General features: G+C 38.5%; 1 protein-coding gene across 2 annotated transcripts in view; it reads left to right on the top strand.

The window, feature by feature from the left end:
• Positions 1-1,137: 1,137 nt before the first annotated feature.
• The window catches only part of myom2a (myomesin 2a), a 31,112-nt gene continuing 13,397 nt past the window's right edge, over positions 1,138-18,852 (top strand). Inside the window, exons 1-16 of one of the 2 annotated variants that reach the window (XM_035659926.1) lie at positions 1,138-1,266; positions 2,218-2,346; positions 4,511-4,603; positions 5,010-5,145; positions 6,439-6,593; positions 7,163-7,255; positions 9,101-9,189; positions 9,281-9,319; positions 9,876-10,040; positions 10,213-10,374; positions 11,740-11,881; positions 12,874-13,073; positions 13,156-13,209; positions 14,909-15,036; positions 16,193-16,376; positions 18,386-18,560. In XM_035659926.1, coding sequence (XP_035515819.1) covers positions 2,240-2,346; positions 4,511-4,603; positions 5,010-5,145; positions 6,439-6,593; positions 7,163-7,255; positions 9,101-9,189; positions 9,281-9,319; positions 9,876-10,040; positions 10,213-10,374; positions 11,740-11,881; positions 12,874-13,073; positions 13,156-13,209; positions 14,909-15,036; positions 16,193-16,376; positions 18,386-18,560 — 1,922 coding nt within the window. In that variant the 5' untranslated portion in view covers positions 1,138-1,266; positions 2,218-2,239. Of the gene's footprint in view, positions 1,267-2,217; positions 2,347-4,510; positions 4,604-5,009; positions 5,146-6,438; positions 6,594-7,162; positions 7,256-9,100; positions 9,190-9,280; positions 9,320-9,875; positions 10,041-10,212; positions 10,375-11,739; positions 11,882-12,873; positions 13,086-13,155; positions 13,210-14,908; positions 15,037-16,192; positions 16,377-18,385; positions 18,561-18,852 lie in introns of both variants that reach the window. The other variant, XM_035659925.1, reaches the window with a different exon arrangement.

The following is an 18,852-nucleotide window of genomic DNA, read 5'->3' as shown; positions in this document are numbered from 1 at the left end:
TTCCAGAGGGAGGGGGCAGCAACAGAGAAGGCTCTTTTGGTCCTGGGTGGTGGAACTGTGTTTCTTGTTTCACCTCTTTTATTTCTTATTTTATTTTGTCCCATAACTCCACCTAAACCTTCCCCATCTGCATCTTCTCTGGTCCAATGAGAATAATAAGTATAGTTTATTTTTACACTGGCCACTTGTGCCAGTCCTTACTTTGTCTGCCACGGTGTCTTTCTTGAATCTACCACTGGGAGTCGACAAAAAGTGAAACATTTTACCCCCCAGGCTTTGGCACTATAAGGAGGACCTGTAAAACATGTTCTGATGGTTTAATTAGTTTATATGTATTATTAAGAATATACTGTTAATGTGAGCAAAGTGGCAGGCCAGTGTTTTCTAAACAGAGGGGGGGGGGGCTGGACAACTGCAGGTCATCTGTAAACTTTTGAGTTTACTGTGATGTCTTCTATCACATCTGAGTAACTCCACCTCTTAAGAGTTTTTTTTTATGTATCTTCAGTCATTTCATTTTTTTAAATAGACTTGTGCAAATAAAAATAGCTGCAAGGACTCCTGTACAGTAAGAATTGGGGGTATCACTGTATCAGAGGAACAGCTGTTAAAAATAGCCTGACTGTTGGCCACAAGTGTTGAGCCAAGGAGGACAGGCCGTCTCGAGAAACCTAAAAAGGTCTCATAAGGCTCTCAGTGTTGGGATTTGCCAGCAAATTATCTCAATATGTCTTTCTGTCTCTTGGCTGAATGAATATTTGTGAAATCTGAAGGTGAGGTGCCTCTTATTAATCTTGTTAGAAAAGGAAATCAGTCTTCCTGCCAATAATGGGAAGACTGGCAATGTGCCATTTTAACATTGATTTAAGAACTTCTAAAATGAGTTATTGTTGTGTGGAAACAGCATTTCATATTAGAAATCCAGCCTCCATCAGCGTTTTACAGACATTTCTAATTACCTTTTAACCTTTCACAAAAAAATTCAAAAAATTCCTTAAATTTAATAAATGCAGTGGATGAAACATACCTCTAAGTAATTCAATAAAATTGCAGGTACAGATGCACACTCTTCATCTCCAAAGTGCAGAATGAGAACAAAATTTGGGGGTAAATGCTATATATAGTCTTAAGTGCGTCCATACATGGGGTGGAAGGGGAACAGCATTCCTCCAGTGAGAGGGTAATATTTTTGTTACCATCAGCAAGTGCTTCCCAAGCGGCATCAGGCTGGTCTGCAACCGCTTTGCGCTGTTTTAATCTCTTGGGGTAAGTAACTTTTCTTAATATTTGCTCACCAGTACGCTCATTTATTTGAGAAATAACTTTTGCAGAATGATTTTCAGAGTAGGATGAGATGGTATCTGCTGTCAAGTGTGGGATAAGTGAAATGTGTTGCTATAATGAATGACTGCAGATAATCTGTCTCCTGTGTGGGAATCAGCAGCAGCCTCTTGTAATCTCCCTGAGCGGTACGTCCTTACATACCAGGGCATTAAGAGGTTACTGACCCTCTTTTTCCAATTTGTGTCAGCCAAAAAGCCTCAGGTAAAAATGTTCTTGTGTTGAAATAATTCATTATACAGAATGGAAGCATAATTATCCAGAAGCAGAGTTTGGATTTGACAGCTGGTTTAGAAATGAGTCTTGTTCAATTTAAAAGAGCCTATACAGTCTGATCAGTTTCATTTCCTGCTTTAATTAAATAGTATGAGGGCTGTGCACTGCTGGTAATGACTATATTTCCTTCATTTCTCCAATCATGGAATAGGCAGACTGCAAGCTATTCATAGCTGAGCTGTGTGAGGTTGTAAGGTGAAACATTTGAAGTGCTGAGCTCTGGTGTATGTTGGAACGGTCTTTATGCCTCCTAAAAACTGGACGTTGACATGTGTTCATATGATATTTATGTGTTCTTTAAATATCACAGTTTTAGAAATGAATAGAAATTAATGATGAATATCACCACATCCTCTAGAAGAGCAACTCAAGAGATCGTAGAAGCTGAACTATGATTGTAATGAAGAAACACTGTTAATGCTTTCAGTATCTGTTAATCCTGCTTTCTCTATATTCAAAAGATGACAGCACGTGCACTAGGAAAAATGTAGACTTCACAATGGCTGCAATAACAACAATGGTAAAGGACAGACTTGTATTGACATTGTTATGATGGCTAACACATGTGTGGTCTCCCCTCCCCCTGGTGCTCTTGGCCAGGTCTCCTTGAAGTGTTCCAGTCATGGCTTCCAAAGTCATACCTTGGAATAAGAGGAAGCATGTGAGCCAAGTCAAAACTGATTTTGCTTATCATCACACTAAATCTGTTGTCAAGCAGCAGACAGAAAGGTACGACGCTGGAATTCACCTGCTACTTTGAAAAGCACAGCTCTTGCTGCTTGCCAGGTAGAGCCACAGATATGCATAGAGCCGCTGCTGAGGGTCTTCATGTTCCTGCTGCACACAGTATGCGTCTGCTTCCTAGCTGCCTGTCCATTTGTCTTCTCAGGCCAGATTTAAAGCTGTGCAGAGGCTGTTTTTAATAATCAAATAGGCCGATTACAAAGTGATGAAGGTTAATAACGACTGCAACAGTGCCCGATCTCCAATTGTGGGGACAATTCAGATTGAAACGTCATGCGTTGGATGACCAGCAAATTTAAAACTTGGATCCAAACTGTCTTCTAGACCGCAACCACGCTCTCCACAAAACCTTTTAGACCCTTTTGCCTTTATTTTTGTTGGGTTTCATCATCACAGACTAGATAATTTGTGACCATTCACTATTATTTTAACAAGCATTAAAACAGTAAACTACAAATTCTTGCTACAAATCAAATATCACCCATATTCACCAGATATTGCTTACATTTCATACCCATTACATCAGTTAAATATATAGGTGTTTTTTGTAATTCAGTTATTACCTTAAATAGCCAATATTGGTGGTTTTGCATGCCATTGGCAACACACAACAGTAAGTACAGACATCAGAGCCATATTTGTAATCATAGCAGATGTGATTATTTCCTCTGTGGCAGCTTTAATTAATTGTGAAAGCAGACTTAGTGGTGTTACGCCTTTGTGTTTCTGGATGCTAATATAGGTCTAATATTGTTGGTAACATTCCTTCTCACTGCCAACTGGAGTCATCAGTGTAGTATAAGTGGCCTAAGGCCATGATTACAGGCGTTCAATATTTAATGAGTCAAACTCAAGGCACAGTGTTAACTTATTGTTGACAAAAGGAAAGAAAGAGAGCTTGTTTCATGCTAGTTGGAAACAATTAGAGGCTGATTGAGTTTTTAGCGTGTTACCGACTTAATGTTAATGTTTCCCTCTGTGTGATACTATTTGTTCCTTTGTTTAACGTCTTATGTCCTGTGGAAAAGACGCAGACCTCCCGAAATTAAACAAGTGAAAACACCAGGGAGTATTCGTGTTTTGGCAAACATTTTAAAAAGGTCACTAGTGAGTCTGTAGCCCATTTCCATTCAGGGTCCAGATTCGGGGCTACAGATAATGCTACTGATGTTCTGCTGCTTCTAACAAACGTTTTTGGCTGGTTTTATTACTCAGGTGATAAGAGACGTGTATCCTAGATTGCTGTAGCCTGCCTTTAAAAAGCATTACACCTGGCTGAACTTAATACAGAAGTTGAAGGCTGTGCTAGCTTTATCATCACAAGCAATGAGGGCAAAGCATAAAACTGCTAATCTTGCGAGGCAGCTTGACTTGCGTAGTCCGGTCATTAAACTGCCTCAAATCTCAGATCTGAGCCACTACAAGCCAATCACTGATCACCGGGTCATCCTGTAGAAAGATAACATCTTGTCATGTAGCTCCTGCCATCTGCCATCTGAGGCCAGAGGTCAGAGCTATAGATACTGATATCAGTACTGACCAAGTTTCTGAAGAAGTTTTCCATTAGAATGATTGGAAAAGAAAAACATGCCGAGTGTTTCTGATTTTTAGTTTGATTGGTCAAATACTCTTCATGAGTATCAGACACTAACCACTGTCAACCATTTCAACATAGATTTGGCTTCAGTCCAATGAAAGTGCACAGTGAATGAGGAGGTGGCCACATGTCTTCATTTTTACTGAGGTTGCTATTTTGAAAAAGTTGAGTTTTTGTTTATGTTGGCCAAGATTTATTTAAGTATTTTCTCTTTGTAAAGCAAATTAATTGATACAAGAAGAATGGATTTCTTTGGGTACTTTTATAGATATAGATAAATTCTATTATATTGGCAGTACAGTTGGTACCATATTCTGTCCATCCATGTTAAACTAATTAAAAATGAAAAAAAATTATAATACCCACAACAAGGCCTTTTTAGGAATTTGGCACCATGTTGTACTACTGTGTAATTAATTCAAATTCAAGACAAACCTCAGGTGGATCATGGGAGTTTTTAGCACAGCGACAGCTTTGCAAAACTAAACCCAGAAAGTCCATTATTATTTCCTTTTAATTCCTCTTTTGTAATGATTCACCTCCTCCCGACAGGAAATCAAGCTCTACATCGGCGAGCCAGGTGCAGGTCCAGGCCACAGAGGCTATGGCGGAACCAGCGTATACCATACCGGTGTTCCGGGACAGGTAAGTTTCCAATGGCTGCCGTCATATGTCAGGCTATTTTAGTTGTAAGGTAATACTGAACTACAGTCGCTCCTAGCTGGCCCCAGTCAAGACAGCACATTTCTTTAGTGTTACTAGTTGTTCACTTTTCAGAAATTATTATTTTGGAGTGTTGATTAACCTTCTTATTAGTGAAGCGGTGGTCTATGAGATGTTAATTTAACTCTGTTGGACTAGATGGAGATGAGATGGCTATTTAAGAAAGGTTATGTGTTGTAATCTTTAATATTCTTATTTACTATGAAGTCTGTGTAAGATCAATTAAAAGCCCAACTCATGGTTGATACTCTGGGACTCTAAAGTCATTAATCCTATATATGTAGATGATTTCTAGATCAGTAGATCAATTGAAGTTTTATGTTGGTAGGACTGCTGAGGGGACTGAGGAGTACCAGCGAGTGTCTACGAATGTTGGAAAAGGACTGACTGTTATTCAGGAGGAGCTCCACAGGATGAGGATAGCCACCAAGGCCAAAGTGGACAGCCTTGCTATCCAGAGAGAGGTAAGGAGCCAATCAAACGTTTACCAGGAATGTGGTACTGTATTTAATGATGTTTAGTATCATGACCTGCGCAACTGGCTGATTTATTTGATCAGCTTACTTATCAGAGCCAATGTTTAACAATCAATTTGATTCACCACCCTGGATACAGTATTTCAGAAGGTTGACATAAATGTGTGAATTAAAAGAGATCAAATCATTTCATAATTATTGAACATTTCATATCACATATATGCAGATGACACTCAACTGTGCATTTATCTTTTACGGAACTTGTCTGTTGATGCATTGCATCAATCTCTGTGTTATAGAATATAAATCATGTTTCAGTGTCATAGATCACTGGATACTGTAGCTTCACAGCAGGACACAGTAGATATTTGACTACTGTAGGTTATTGACCTCTGAGGTCATCTTGAACTTGCTTTTCTTTGCATTACTGCTGTTATTTCCTGCGAGGACAAACTACCAGTGGATCTGAGGCCAGCTGCAGGCCTATTATGTCTCTAATTGCCATAGAAAGTTATTTTTATGTCTTTATGGCAGCATTTTCACGTTTCCAAATTCAGTTGAAAGCAGAAATCTATAATTTTCTGCATATTATATATTCAATAGTGATTGAAGCATCTAGAGTCCCATTTATAAACTTTACTATCCTCATTGTTGGTATAAAGTGAAAATGCAATTATTGACGAGGAAAAAGGAATGCTAATATATTATTAAATTAAGTGATGAAATTAGATGTCATTGTCAACATACAGGCGACTCCTTAGCAACTTTTCCCAATAGTAGAGTATAGAGTATGTGTCCAGTAATAACAATATATTGATTCAAACCATTACTGCATATAATCCTGTGAAGTTCCCACTGTGTACGAATGGTGCTACTGTAAATGAATGTGTCCTTCCTCATCTTGCTGTAAAAAGACCCACTGATGATGCTGAAGTTTAAAGTTGTGCTCTATGGTTGACTGCAGGGCTAACTGCTGCCTGCTGACTTCCCCTCTTTAATCCTCCTGGGCAGATTTCAGATGTGTTGACAGTGATGTCAGCTGGGAAATGTTAATGATGACAACATGTTGGCATAGGAGGGTTTATAATGATGATGTTTTCTTTTCATAGGAGCAGTTAGTCTGTGTCCTTTCAAAAAGGAAAAGCACTTTAATTTGTATAGTCGCTGTTTAACTTCAAATACAGTGCAATATGATGGAGTACAGAGCCAGTGTAGTGTCACTGTCCTGTGATGTGTGCATTGTGCTATATACATTCACTTGATGCAGCTGACTCTCTCCAGGTTAAGGACATGATGACCAAGAGGCCAGAATTGTTGGATGACATCCCCAAGATGCCTGACTTCCTGGTTGCCCTGCGGCCCCACACCGTGTGGGAGAAGACTCCTGTCAAACTGTTCTGCACCGTGCAGGGAAACCCAAGGCCCATTGTCAAATGGTCAGAATATTCACATCTCGCAGGAGCGGGATTTTAGATTTGACCCTTAGATTTCTTTTCATGTTAGAATAAGAAAAAACACATTTAAAGAATGTACTATTTAAGCTCACAGCATCCACGTCTAATCATGAAGTGGTTTATACACAACAACATTCACAATTAACTAATTAATTAGCTTTATGCTGGTATAGCCTTTCTTGTGTTTTAAATTTTTTCCTATTAAGTTTACACCTCATTTTGGTAGAAATGTATATCTTGATATTAAAGTCTAGTTTAGGTCTTTTATATTATGCTGGGAAGAATACACAACAACAGCATTGTCCCTTTGGTGTTCCCCAAAAAGTTTTGTTAGCATTGTTAGCATTCCTTCAATCCTTTTATATCAGTCTGCAATGTTTAGCATACCTTCCTGTAGCCATCAGCTTGTAAATATCTGCTACTATTTAAGTACACGAGACATTTCACTGGACCATCATAGAGTCATTTATCCTCATACACATACTGATTGTACCAGTTTAAGGTGAGAGCATGTAGGTGTGAATAGATCACTGACTGCTCACTCTCTGCAGGTATAAAGGAGGAGTGCCTGTCGACCCACTGAGCGCCCCAGGAAAGTACAAGATTGAAAACAAGTATGGAGTCCACAGTTTGATCATTAGCAGGTACGGCACAAACACAACATACAAACATTTTCTTAAAAATATCACTCATGGCAGTGATTTAAAAACATACTGAAGACAGTGTTAACTTTCTACTAATGAGTCTGTAAAAAGGGTAACTATTTTGACAAACCAGTCCAAATTATGAACTACTACTAATTTGTTATTTTTACACTCCAGTAATTTTGTTATTTTTCTAAGCTCCACTTTCCCAAGTTAAAAATTCATCCATCTTATCAGCCTACCACACACTGCAACAGATAAGACGGTGTCAAGAAAGGAAGTGACAATGTGTAACTCAAACACGCACAGTCTGTACCTCTTGATGGAGAGACAAGCGTATCAACATGCAACCTTGTCTCATGCAGTTTTACAGTACACAAAACATATGAAACCTTGGAATTTGTAAAAAAAAAAAAAAAAAGAAATAACCGTTAATACAAGAGGGAAAGTGAAAGTTAACTATTGTAAAGCTAAATAATGTCTTCTGTGACTCTTTACCTTCGATATTTAATATTTTAGCACTCTACCTTCTCTTTTGGTGTGTAAAATTGAAAGACAGCTGGCTAGAGAGGGAGATGAAGCCTGTTGGATTGAGGGTTAAGGCCCTGCCTGCTGGTCTGTTCGTCATCTTCAAGGCTCCTCAGCTGTTCGTGTCGAAGTGCTGACCTTTGCGTCATTCGAGCTATGAATTCCTCGCACTGCTCCCTCTCTCTCTCTCTCTCTCTCTCTCTCTCTCTCTTGCTTTCTCTCTGAGGCATTGAATATCTCCGGTCCTCCGTCATTGCATTACAGGGTCATTGAGGAAAATGTTGTTTATGTCCCTAACTTTGTAAAAATAGTCAAATCATTTTCTCATTCAGAGTCCAAGTGAAAAGCTCCATTAGAAGAAGAACACAGACTCAGTTTATGTCCCTCACAGCTGAGAAAAAGGATAGTCTTTTAAAATAGTTCCGTTCATGGTGAAGGTCACATTTCTTCCTTCTATTCTCAACCTCAGACTCCTCTTCAATCGCTGACACAAGGGCGCCGCTGCTTGCCTTAGTACAACTTCTTTTCAGCGCCCTCCTAACATTTGAGATTAGTTTTCAAAAGAAGCAGTACGTGATGTCTTGTGCCGGAATCAGACGTTGACTTGAGGAGGAGTTTACAGTCTGTCAGGTTGAATGTAGATGTGCGATTCAGTTTTATGGCAAAATGTCCTTTAATGATGGGGGGACATTTCTCTTCAAAATCCTTATTTCACCCCCTCCTCCTCCTCCACACATACACACTTTTATGGTGACAGTTTGCTTTACAGTGAGGTGCAATAAGATTTTCCCTGGTTTTCGTCTCTCAGGCCACATTACTGGCCTGTGATTAGTGTTGGTGTCCATATGTAGCCTGAGAGGAGGACCTTCAGACACTGCACTACAGTGTTTTATTTCTAATAAATCACTATAATAGACTCCTAAAAGACAGACATCAATCACAGACGAGGCATTAGAAGACAGTGCTTCCTTTGCTACATTACCAGTCATGAAGCACTTGAGGCCTCTGTCAGTGATAATGTGTTCTTCCTAGGTTGATAAAGATATATTTAGCTGCACACAGTGGTATTAGTATAACTATTAATATATTATAATGTTTACACTGAGTGAAGTATTCAAATGCAGGACTGCATGATTTTTAAGGATGCAGAATGCCATCAAATGGAAATATATCAAGAAAAGGTTCAAGTTAAAATTAGGAAACTATTATAGGAGTCAGTTTAATTCATGAACATAGAAATTCTCAATGCAAAATTAAATTCAATATTTGCATAAATTACATTATGACGTGTTTTTTATGTGCTGTCTGCTCTTGTAGGTGTGTTGTGAGTGATACTGCTGAGTACAGTGCCGTGGCCACCAACCAGCATGGCACAGCTACCAGCAAGGCTACAGTTACTGTGAAGAGTGAGTCATTCTCTTATTCTAGCTTTGTATTATTCAGGCATTATTCACCTCTCACGTTTCTCTGTAATCATTGTTGTCTTTTCTCTCACAGGAGCATCAGGAGCCGGGGAGCCCTGCCACCTTGGTCTAGGTGAGGGAGGGAAGAGAGGTGGCGGGAGGGGGGCGGTGTTTTTAATTTTTGTTTTGGAATCAGGCCCAGACACAACCAGTTCAACCACACGGGATCAGTTGGCTACAAATAGCAGTGCCTGTGACAGGCCTGATAAACAGTGGAAACTATTGTAAGATGTTGTTCTCATCCAGAAACGAGTAAAAACAAGAGGAACCTTTTAGACAGACAACAATTCAGCCCTTGATGATCAAAGAAGTATTTAGGAAATGAAATCATTAAGCAAATAAGTTTAGACAATTGGACGAGCAGTATTATGGCGCTCTCCTTTAGCCAATAAGTGGAATTTTAAGAAAATAATCAGATCGGGGTGACTAGACACGTCATTGCTTTCATTTTCCTGAAATTACAACAAAGTGTACACCATGAGGTTTAAGTGTGTAGGATCAAAATCTCTCAACTGTAAGGAAACCATCCATATTTGACGTTACTGTGTCATTTTTAACATCCTTATTCTGGTCCTATGATATCACATATGATAATGATTATTAACAGTGATGTTTCATTTGTTGTTCAGTACCCCACCTGACTGAGATCCATCCCAGTAAGCTGGAGGTCACCCTGCTCGATCGGTTCTCAGTGAGCTTTGGTGTGGAGGGCAGCTCCATCAGTCTGGTGTGTAGCATGGTGGTTGTCCCTGACCTCCCCAACGTACCCCCCTTTGCCCAGTGGTACAGAGACGGTGAGACATTCATTTATTCTTTCATTCAGGTTTCAAGTTGAAGGACACATCAGCATTTATTGTTTTATTATTATTATCATATTATTATTGTTTTATCTATTCAGTTATTCATTCTTCAGTCAAACAGCTGGTTGTGTGTTAACTGTCTATCCTCTATCTTGTCTGCTAACAGATAAACTGCTGAAACCCAGTAAGCTGGCAGAGATGTCAGTGAGTGGAAAGGCAGCCCGTCTGACGCTGCCTCACCTGGCCAAGGACGATGAGGGCCTCTACACCCTCCGCATCTTTACAAAGGACGGCACTGCCGAGCATAGTGCCTACCTGTTTGTTTCAGGTAGGTTAAGTGTCTCTGCATCTTGTTGCATTTTGACATCAATAAGTCATCGCCACATTGATCTTTAGACATTAGCACATTGGGTCACATTATCTTGGGAATCAGCTGGATTGCTTGATTGCAAAAAGGGATATTGGAAACACAAAACAGGAAACCATTTGTTCTGAATAAATAGAAGAAATGTAAAATGAACACTGATTGTCTCCATTGCTTTCTCCGTTAGACTTTAATCTAATGAAAAGCTGTTTTTATTATTTTTATTTTACCTTTATTTTACCAGGAGGTAGCCAAGGTAACAGCCATTTTTTGAACAAATTCTGTGTTAAAAAAAAAAATCTGGACCCAAATGTGGTTAAAAGAAAGATGAAAATAAGCTTTTAGTGGTATCTTTTTTAGTAAATGTATTGTGCATTGTCAATAAAACAATGTGAATTGAATATCCGTAGTAAATTGATTCTACTTTTGTGGTTATCAAGTTGAGTTTTTTAGCCATTTGAGGAACACAAATGATTTCTTAATCATTTGGCCACTCTCCAGAAAAAGAGATTATCAAAAAGGCAAACATCAGTACGCCTGATTCCTCTTTTATTCTAAAGAACCACAAATGATTCATCTGAACGGCGTAGATATAGTCTCGTTGTAGTTTTAGTGCCTTTGTTAACGAACAGCCGGATGGATAAACTGGTTTATCTAACATTTAAACACAGTCAATATTTTAGGACTCAAGCCAAATCTCGACCTATTACAAATGTCCCATCAGTAGTACACAGCATGCCACAGGCTCATAAACTCAGTTAAAGTTCACTCAGTTCCCACCAAACCTGATCTCAGGATGAGCCTCAACACGGCAAACTGAGGGATTATTTTCATTATGCCTGGTCTGTGAACCATTAATTGGTGAAGACTTCAATCAGGTTGTCTGCAGTTCCCATCATGATAATTAGCATGAGGTATTTGGTTGGAGTTTTAAATAAAAGGAATTAAATGTTATGTTCAACAAGCACCAACGCACGCAAATACAGACATCAAACAGGTGTGTAGATATAGAAGCAATAAGTCTGTCGCTCTTATTACCTACAAAAAAACTACATGCTGCACGAGGAAATAAAAATAAGGAATCCCAGTTACAATTAATTTTTTCAGCACTAAACAACAGGGGTATTAACAGAGGATGAGGAGGGTTGATGGTATTAAATGTAATCATTTTAGTGTTTTGCAATGGTCACGTGTGTTGTATGCATCAGATTATTCTTGATTTGTGTAATTTCAAATTAGTCTCATCTGTCTTTCCATCTGCATCCCTCTTTTCAAACTTCTATCATCTGTCCTCCTCCTACCTTATGTTCTTGTTTCCCTGCTCCACAGACGCCGCTCCCTCTGCGCCCGGTGCCCCCGGTGCACCAATGAGCGTAAAGGCCTATGACATCAACTCAGACTACGTCCTGGTTGCCTGGAAACCCCCCAACACCGTCAATGAGGCGGCAATCACCGGATACTTTGTGGATCGGTCAGTTCACACCCTGAAAAACTCTGCAGGGTTTCTTTTTATAGCACCGAGTTGGCACACTAACATGAATACAGTCAAATTACACTGCTCTGAAGGCCAAGGAAATTATTAAAAGTATGATATGATGTCGTCGTATTTATTTAAAGCTGCAGTCATCAATATTGCTTGTATTAACTATAGATCAAACCTACAGAGATTTATCACCTGTTCTGCAGCTCTTTAATGCTTCTTCAGCTAATAGCTGTGGTCTTACGGCACATTCAGTGTGTGGTTTAGTCTCACCCCTACAGTAGGTGAAATAATTAGTTGATTGACCGAATTAACAAGAAATTTGATAAGTGATAAATCTTTTAATTGAGAATTATTGCCAAATATTCTCTGGTTGCAGTTCCTCCAGTGTAAGGATAAACTGCTTTTCTCTGTTTTGTGTCATTGTAAAGTGATATCTTTATCTGGACTGTTGTTTGGCCAAAACTTTTGAAGACGTCACATTTTTCTTTGACATTTCATAGACCAAATGATTAATCAATCAATCAATCAACGAAGTGATTGACAGATTAATCCGTTATGAAAATAGTCAGTTTCAGCCATACTCAACACTTTTACCTCAGAGTTTCTTCAACCTAATTGGCCTAAAACCACCTCTATGATCTCCTGAAAATAAGAATCATTGTGTTTTTGTTATCTTAGAATGAGACGTTTTTATCTACAGAGAGAGCGGGTCCTCTTCCATGGAGTCCGCCATGTTGGACCACCATGTTTGTACAGTAGCCCAGGACGGACAAACCAAACACTGACCTTTTTTTTTTTTTTGTAGTTTCTCCCACACACTTGAAAGGCGAGCAGTATTCAGATGGTTGCAAATAGTGAATTATGAATTTCTTTATAGCCAGTTGAAAAACAAACGTCAGTGTATTTAGTAAATGTTTGGACATAAAAATTATAACTAAGAGATTTTTGCTGATTATGTCGTCTCCCGGTCCGGTGTGTAGGTGTGAAGCTGGCAGTGACACATGGGTCCAGTGCAACGACGCCCCAGTGAAGATTTGTAAATACCCGGTGCACGGCCTGAGCGTGGGCCGCTCCTACCACTTCCGGGTCCGAGCCGTGAACAGCGCCGGCATGAGCAGGCCGTCCCGCAAGTCTGACAAAGTGACCGCCCTCGACGCCGCCGAGAGTGAGAGGCTGCAAGGTACCGATGAAGGTAAATACGGAATACAAACCGACGGGACCCGACAATTTTCTAACAGGTCTGTTGTCGTTTCCTGCAACAGTGATTAAAATCGAAGGAAAATACGACATAGTGATCAAGGATGATGATCTGGAAGGTACAGTAGTGTTCAAAGAGTGATCTGGGTTCCGTGATTTCCTTTTAATCCTTTAAACCACTTCATCGTAATCTCTCACACAAACCAAATACTAACACCTGTCCCTCTTACCAAACCTCATCAACCATTATGATAACGTTCAACATTTTAAAAGAGGAGTTGTACTGGGAATAAAAATGCAGTTAAATTAAAGAAAAATGTAAATGTTGACCCCACATTAACATCCTATCAACATCCTCATAGCTGATTACAGATGCAAATCAGCTTGAACCTTTGACAGTAAAAGGCCACATGAATAAAACTTGAGTTAATAGGATTTATCTCACAATTTAAAAAAACATCTCAATCTCTAGAAAAATCAAATGTTGGAGAAAAAGTCAGGATTATTTCTCAGATTCTTTTTCTTAGAATTGATTCTTAAATCTCATATCAGAATTATGAGATTTAAATCTGACATTGTTCTTATTTTGTGTCAGGGTATAAACTATATACACAAGCAGAAAAACATGGCACCTTCAAAACATGTTTAGCTATTTTAGCCAAACTAATATTCTAGTAATTCATAATTCTGAGATTAACATCCAAATCTTGAATTTAAATTTGAGAGATTTTTGGTTTAAACTTTTTTTATTTGTTGATCTTTTTCACATTGTTCATAGAACATTTATTTTTTACAGTTTACCAAATTCTTTTCCATACATCTACGTCTGATGTAGAATTTCTTTATTACCTCTTTATTATATAGAAATTAGCTTGCAAATGTTAAAAAGAAAACTTTTACAAAACAAAATCATTAATAAAATCACACAGGTCTAAATGTTAATATTTAAAAGTAGCCCTAACATCTGCTTTAACTTTTCTATTTTAATGCTACACAGAATAAACCATTTCCCATCTCCTCCCATCCTAACTGTTGTGGTGCCATCTTTGATCTAACTCCAACTCTTCTATTCTTGCTTTAATCAACTGAAGTTTTCTTTTTCCTTTTTTCAATTAAACCACCTAAAGAGTTTTCTTCCTCCTCCAAAGTGTGTTGAGTATTTCCTTCTCTATTTTAAACCTTTAACACAAAAACTAAAGAATTAAAAAACTTTACACATGAGGCTATTGTAGAAGTCCCACATTTTACTGCAGTGTTTTCAACCATTACCAAACGTCAGGTTCTTAAACTTAAAGGGACTCCGTTAAAGAAAGGGAACTCTCTTTTTAAAAAGCTGAAACATGATACTGGTGTTTTCTGTATCTACAACTCTACCGGCTGCTAAGATTTGAACACCTCGTCTCATTTTTCTGAAGATAAAAGATCAAACATCCCTGCTGTTGTCGAACACTAACAAAATAATCATTTTATCTTTATCAAAAACACATGAACAAATTTTACCAGCCTGTACATTTGTAGATTAGAATAATGGTCAAAATAGTCACTGTTCAGCTTTTTAGAAACACCAGTAAATAGGAAAACACAGTCTGGCCGAGACTAGTTGAGCATTTGTCAGTTTAAAAGGGGACAGGACTTCAGCTCTTAATATAAATTAATTTAGCTGTACCTTTTTTAATAAAACTTCATTTATTGATATGATATGATGAAATACATCATTAAAAACACGTTCAAAAGTTCAAAAAACACATAATGTGGGACTTCTGCAACAGGTGCTGCTGTCTGTACTTTAGGCCTCAACACCCTTCACTCCCAATCTAGGCTATGTAACTATCCCTGGGGAGCCCACTGATGTGCACGCATCTGAGATTTTCAAATCATATGTCGTGCTGAGCTGGAAGCCTCCCAGCCCCCGCGGACGAGCTCCGCTGTGCTACGTCATCGAGAAGGTGTGTGTCGCTTTGGCCATCCGTTTCCATCAATGTAGCCCCCTGTAAAAATGAAAAGATAAAGAAGACATTAACCTCTTAAACTCAGGATTTTCCCTTCCAGTATGCCCTTAAGTTTCCCAAACTGCATGACAACATCACAAAATTTAGAGTGAGTTGAGTTCCATATTTATGGCTGCACCGTTGCATCTCTTATGCATCATTTTACACTTATTTTTATACTGAATTCATCCCAATACATTGGACTTTTTCTGGATCTCCACCAGAAAAGGATCTGTGGGATTTAACAGTGCTTTGCTGCACCCCAGTGAAGTATGTGAAGGTAGATTTACTGCAGAGTCCATCAGAGTTTAAGAGGTTACATGTGTTTTTTATGCTTGTAATGTAATATTCTAAGCACATGAACATGAAAGCACTAAAAGCTTGTACCTTGTTTTGTTGGGGCTCCACTTCAAATCAAAATACAGCCAAAAAATACAGCCATATGAAAGTCTCATATACAACTTAACATAAATAATTGTCAATTAATCCATATGTGAGAAATGTTAATAATATAACAGTATACTGACATGATCAGTATCACCAGTCAATATTGATATAGATATATTTGTATCTGCATTAATGTTGGCAGAGTTTTAGCCTTATTTTTCTCACATTTATATTAACTGGTTATGAAACAGACTCAGTTAAATACTGATGCCTTTAATTGACCTACATAAACAAACAAGACCATCAGTGGAAAAACTGGTGATGCCAAATGGTTATTCTTTTGTCTGTCACCGGATCGGAGCTTGTCGGATTCCCCTTGAAATCAAGGGGGTAGAAACACTACCAATTTTGACCACAGGGGCCGCCAGAATCAACACAAAATGTAAGTTCCTTGGCCCCATAAATCCTGTCTCATTTGGGCTCTAGTAGGTGCCCATAAATAGTGAATTTTGTAAGATAATGACGCTTACACCTTATACCCTTTAATAATTCAGATTTTAATATTAGTGATTTACTTTCTTTTGGCCAAATTAAAACTAAATTGAGCCCCAACTATGCAAACACACATGATCTGTACCCTGAAATCCTGTGTTTGTGCTACATTGATGAGGTTGTATCGCAGATGGCTGTACCTTCTTATTTCCTCCCCTCCCCGACTCTCCCACAGTGCTTAGCAGGCACTGGAGCATGGCAGCGGATCAACACGGCAGTCAAACTGCACTCCCCTCGTTACCCGGTTTTTGATTTGCAAGACGGGCAAAAGTACCAGTTCCGAGTGTATTCGGTCAACATGTACGGTTCCAGCGAGGCCTCTGCGCCCTCTGAGCCCATCCAAAAGGTCGATGAGTATGGTAAGGGCTGGGATCTGTCTCGTATATGCAGCGAAGTACAATACACACAAATACACATTTATACACACATAACAAAAGAAAATGAGAGCTGATATTTGTATCTATTAATGTTACGCTCCCTAATTGTTGTAGTACCGAATGGCCCCCAAATCCCACATTTTTCTTGCATTTCTCACTGCTGAACAGAGATGACAGTCAGAAGCAGCGTGGATTAAGGTTTTGAAGGGTCTTGGGCGCATTTTTATGTTCTACCTCTTCAGTACATTGTCAGTTCTTTGTTTGATACACGGACAAAAAGGACTTGTCAGAAGTGTCTAATGAAGATTAAATTCTAAAAAGAGATGAACTGGACATTTCTGAGCTTTACCAAAAAACACCCAAAAGCGAAAAGATAGCACACACAGATTTTCAGTTTAAAAGTTAACTAATGTCAGTTACACCAATTTATTCCGACCAAGCAAACAAGGCCACTACTCCCAAAGGTTAGCATGTTTGTTTGATATGGCTGGAATAAACTGGTGAAATTGAGATTTGCCGACTTTATCCTGAAAACCTTTTCTACGTTTCTAATACATTGGGGTTTAGTTAACTGTTTCTTCACAACAAAATACATTGACTGTATAACAGAATCCATATTTGAGCGAGAAAAATATCCGGAAAGAAATATTGAAATTTTGGGTTGCTTTCGAGTGCAAACATACGTATATATGGTTTAACCCGGAATTTAATTCATGTCAAGATATGTAGAAATACCTCTAAAGCAGAGTTTTTGTATTTTAACACCACAATACGAGTTGTAGTGAACAGTCTGATGTACAAACATACAAATGTATCTTCAAAACACAAACTCATGAAATGGTCAAATTTAACCCTTTTTGTTGAAAGTGAATCACTTTATGTTCCAGGTACTGAGCTGCCGATTGGTATGTACAGTTTAATGGAAACACCTTTTAAAAGCACACACTGCTGTAACGTCAATTATTTCACTCTTCCACTGTGTGATCTAACCATGAGTTACGGGCAGAGCACTCAAAAAATATATATTAATACATTTAATTATCTCAGGCATCCTTTCTCCATTAAATCTGACCCATTTGGTTCCTTATATACTTCATGTCTGATTTTTTTGGTTGTTTTGCATTTATCATGTGTCAAATACAGCAAAAATGCATATACTTGTATTTTTAAATCAAAATCTCCCTCTTTCTCCGTTTAAGCATCAAAATGCTTCACTGAAGCATCTTGAACTCAAGGTTATGGCAGGATATGAAGTCTCCAATTTAAAAAATAAAATAAAAAAAGGGCCAAGTTAAACTTCTCCAAAAAATTTTCACTTCTCCAAATTTCAATCACATCCCTCCCGTCTAACTTCACGTGGTTTTGTTATTTCAATCCAGGCGTCAAACCAGTTTCACAGACCCAAACTCACTCCGTGTTTGTTCACGTAATGCACAATGACAGGTCACCTTTCACTGAAAACACCACAAGGACACACCTTCAAGTACGGCATGTTTTATGACAGCTGAGCTTTATCCATATCAAAATTGTCTGATTTCTTTTTCTTAAATGTGTATATTTACTGGTTAATTGAATATATTTGTATTGTGGACAAAAGAAGATACTTGAGGACATCACTTTGGGAAACACTGATCAACATTTCTCACCATTTCCTGACATTTTATGGATCAAACAACCAATTGAATCATCGAGAAATAGATTGACATTTTAATTGATAATGAAATAATCGTTAGTTGCAGCCCTAACCTTCCTGATCCTTCCACCATCCTGATGTGGTAAATCAAACATCCTTTTTTATTTTGTATATATCTGCATACGTGTGTTTATGGAACCCCCGAACTTTAGATAGTCAATGTTGAATTTCATTGTATGTATTTTCACGACCTAAATTGAAGGCAAAATGCATTCCTCTAAATGAAACCATTAATATTCATTATTGATGATAATATAATTACAAGCGTTTAATAATAACTTCTTTTCCCCCTGAACAGGTGTCCCCTCCGCTCCTGGTCAGGTTGTTGCCACCAGAAACACCAAGAAGTCTGTGTTTGTGCAGTGGGAGGCTCCCAAACATCTGAAGAACCTCATGGGATACTACATCGACGGCCGCGTTGTCGGAGCCAAGGAGTGGTTCCCGTGTAACCACAAACCCTTCAAACACACCAGGTTAGGTTCAGAGCTACCAGAGCTCTGCCATAATTCAAAAGTCTGACAGGATTTAGGACGTTACATTATCCTAATATATTAAATCAAAATTAGAGAGACCAAATCATGAGTCAGAGTTGATGCTTCTTTTTGATGATTTCTAACTACTTCATTATCCCCCTATCATACAAATATTCTGCATGTCTCACATAATGTCACCTGGTGCCAGGCATTAACAACAACTATGTAGAAACAGCAAAACCAGTTTTACTGACCCAAACTCACTCTGTGTTTGTTCAAGTAATGCACAAAG

Source organism: Morone saxatilis, unplaced genomic scaffold, assembly GCF_004916995.1.
Source record: "Morone saxatilis isolate NCDOM2014 unplaced genomic scaffold, NCSU_SB_2.0 Contig17, whole genome shotgun sequence".
NCBI classification, from domain to species: domain Eukaryota; kingdom Metazoa; phylum Chordata; class Actinopteri; family Moronidae; genus Morone; species Morone saxatilis.
The sequence above is the reverse complement of the archived record's forward strand: the minus strand, read 5'-3'. Positions and strand labels throughout refer to the sequence as shown.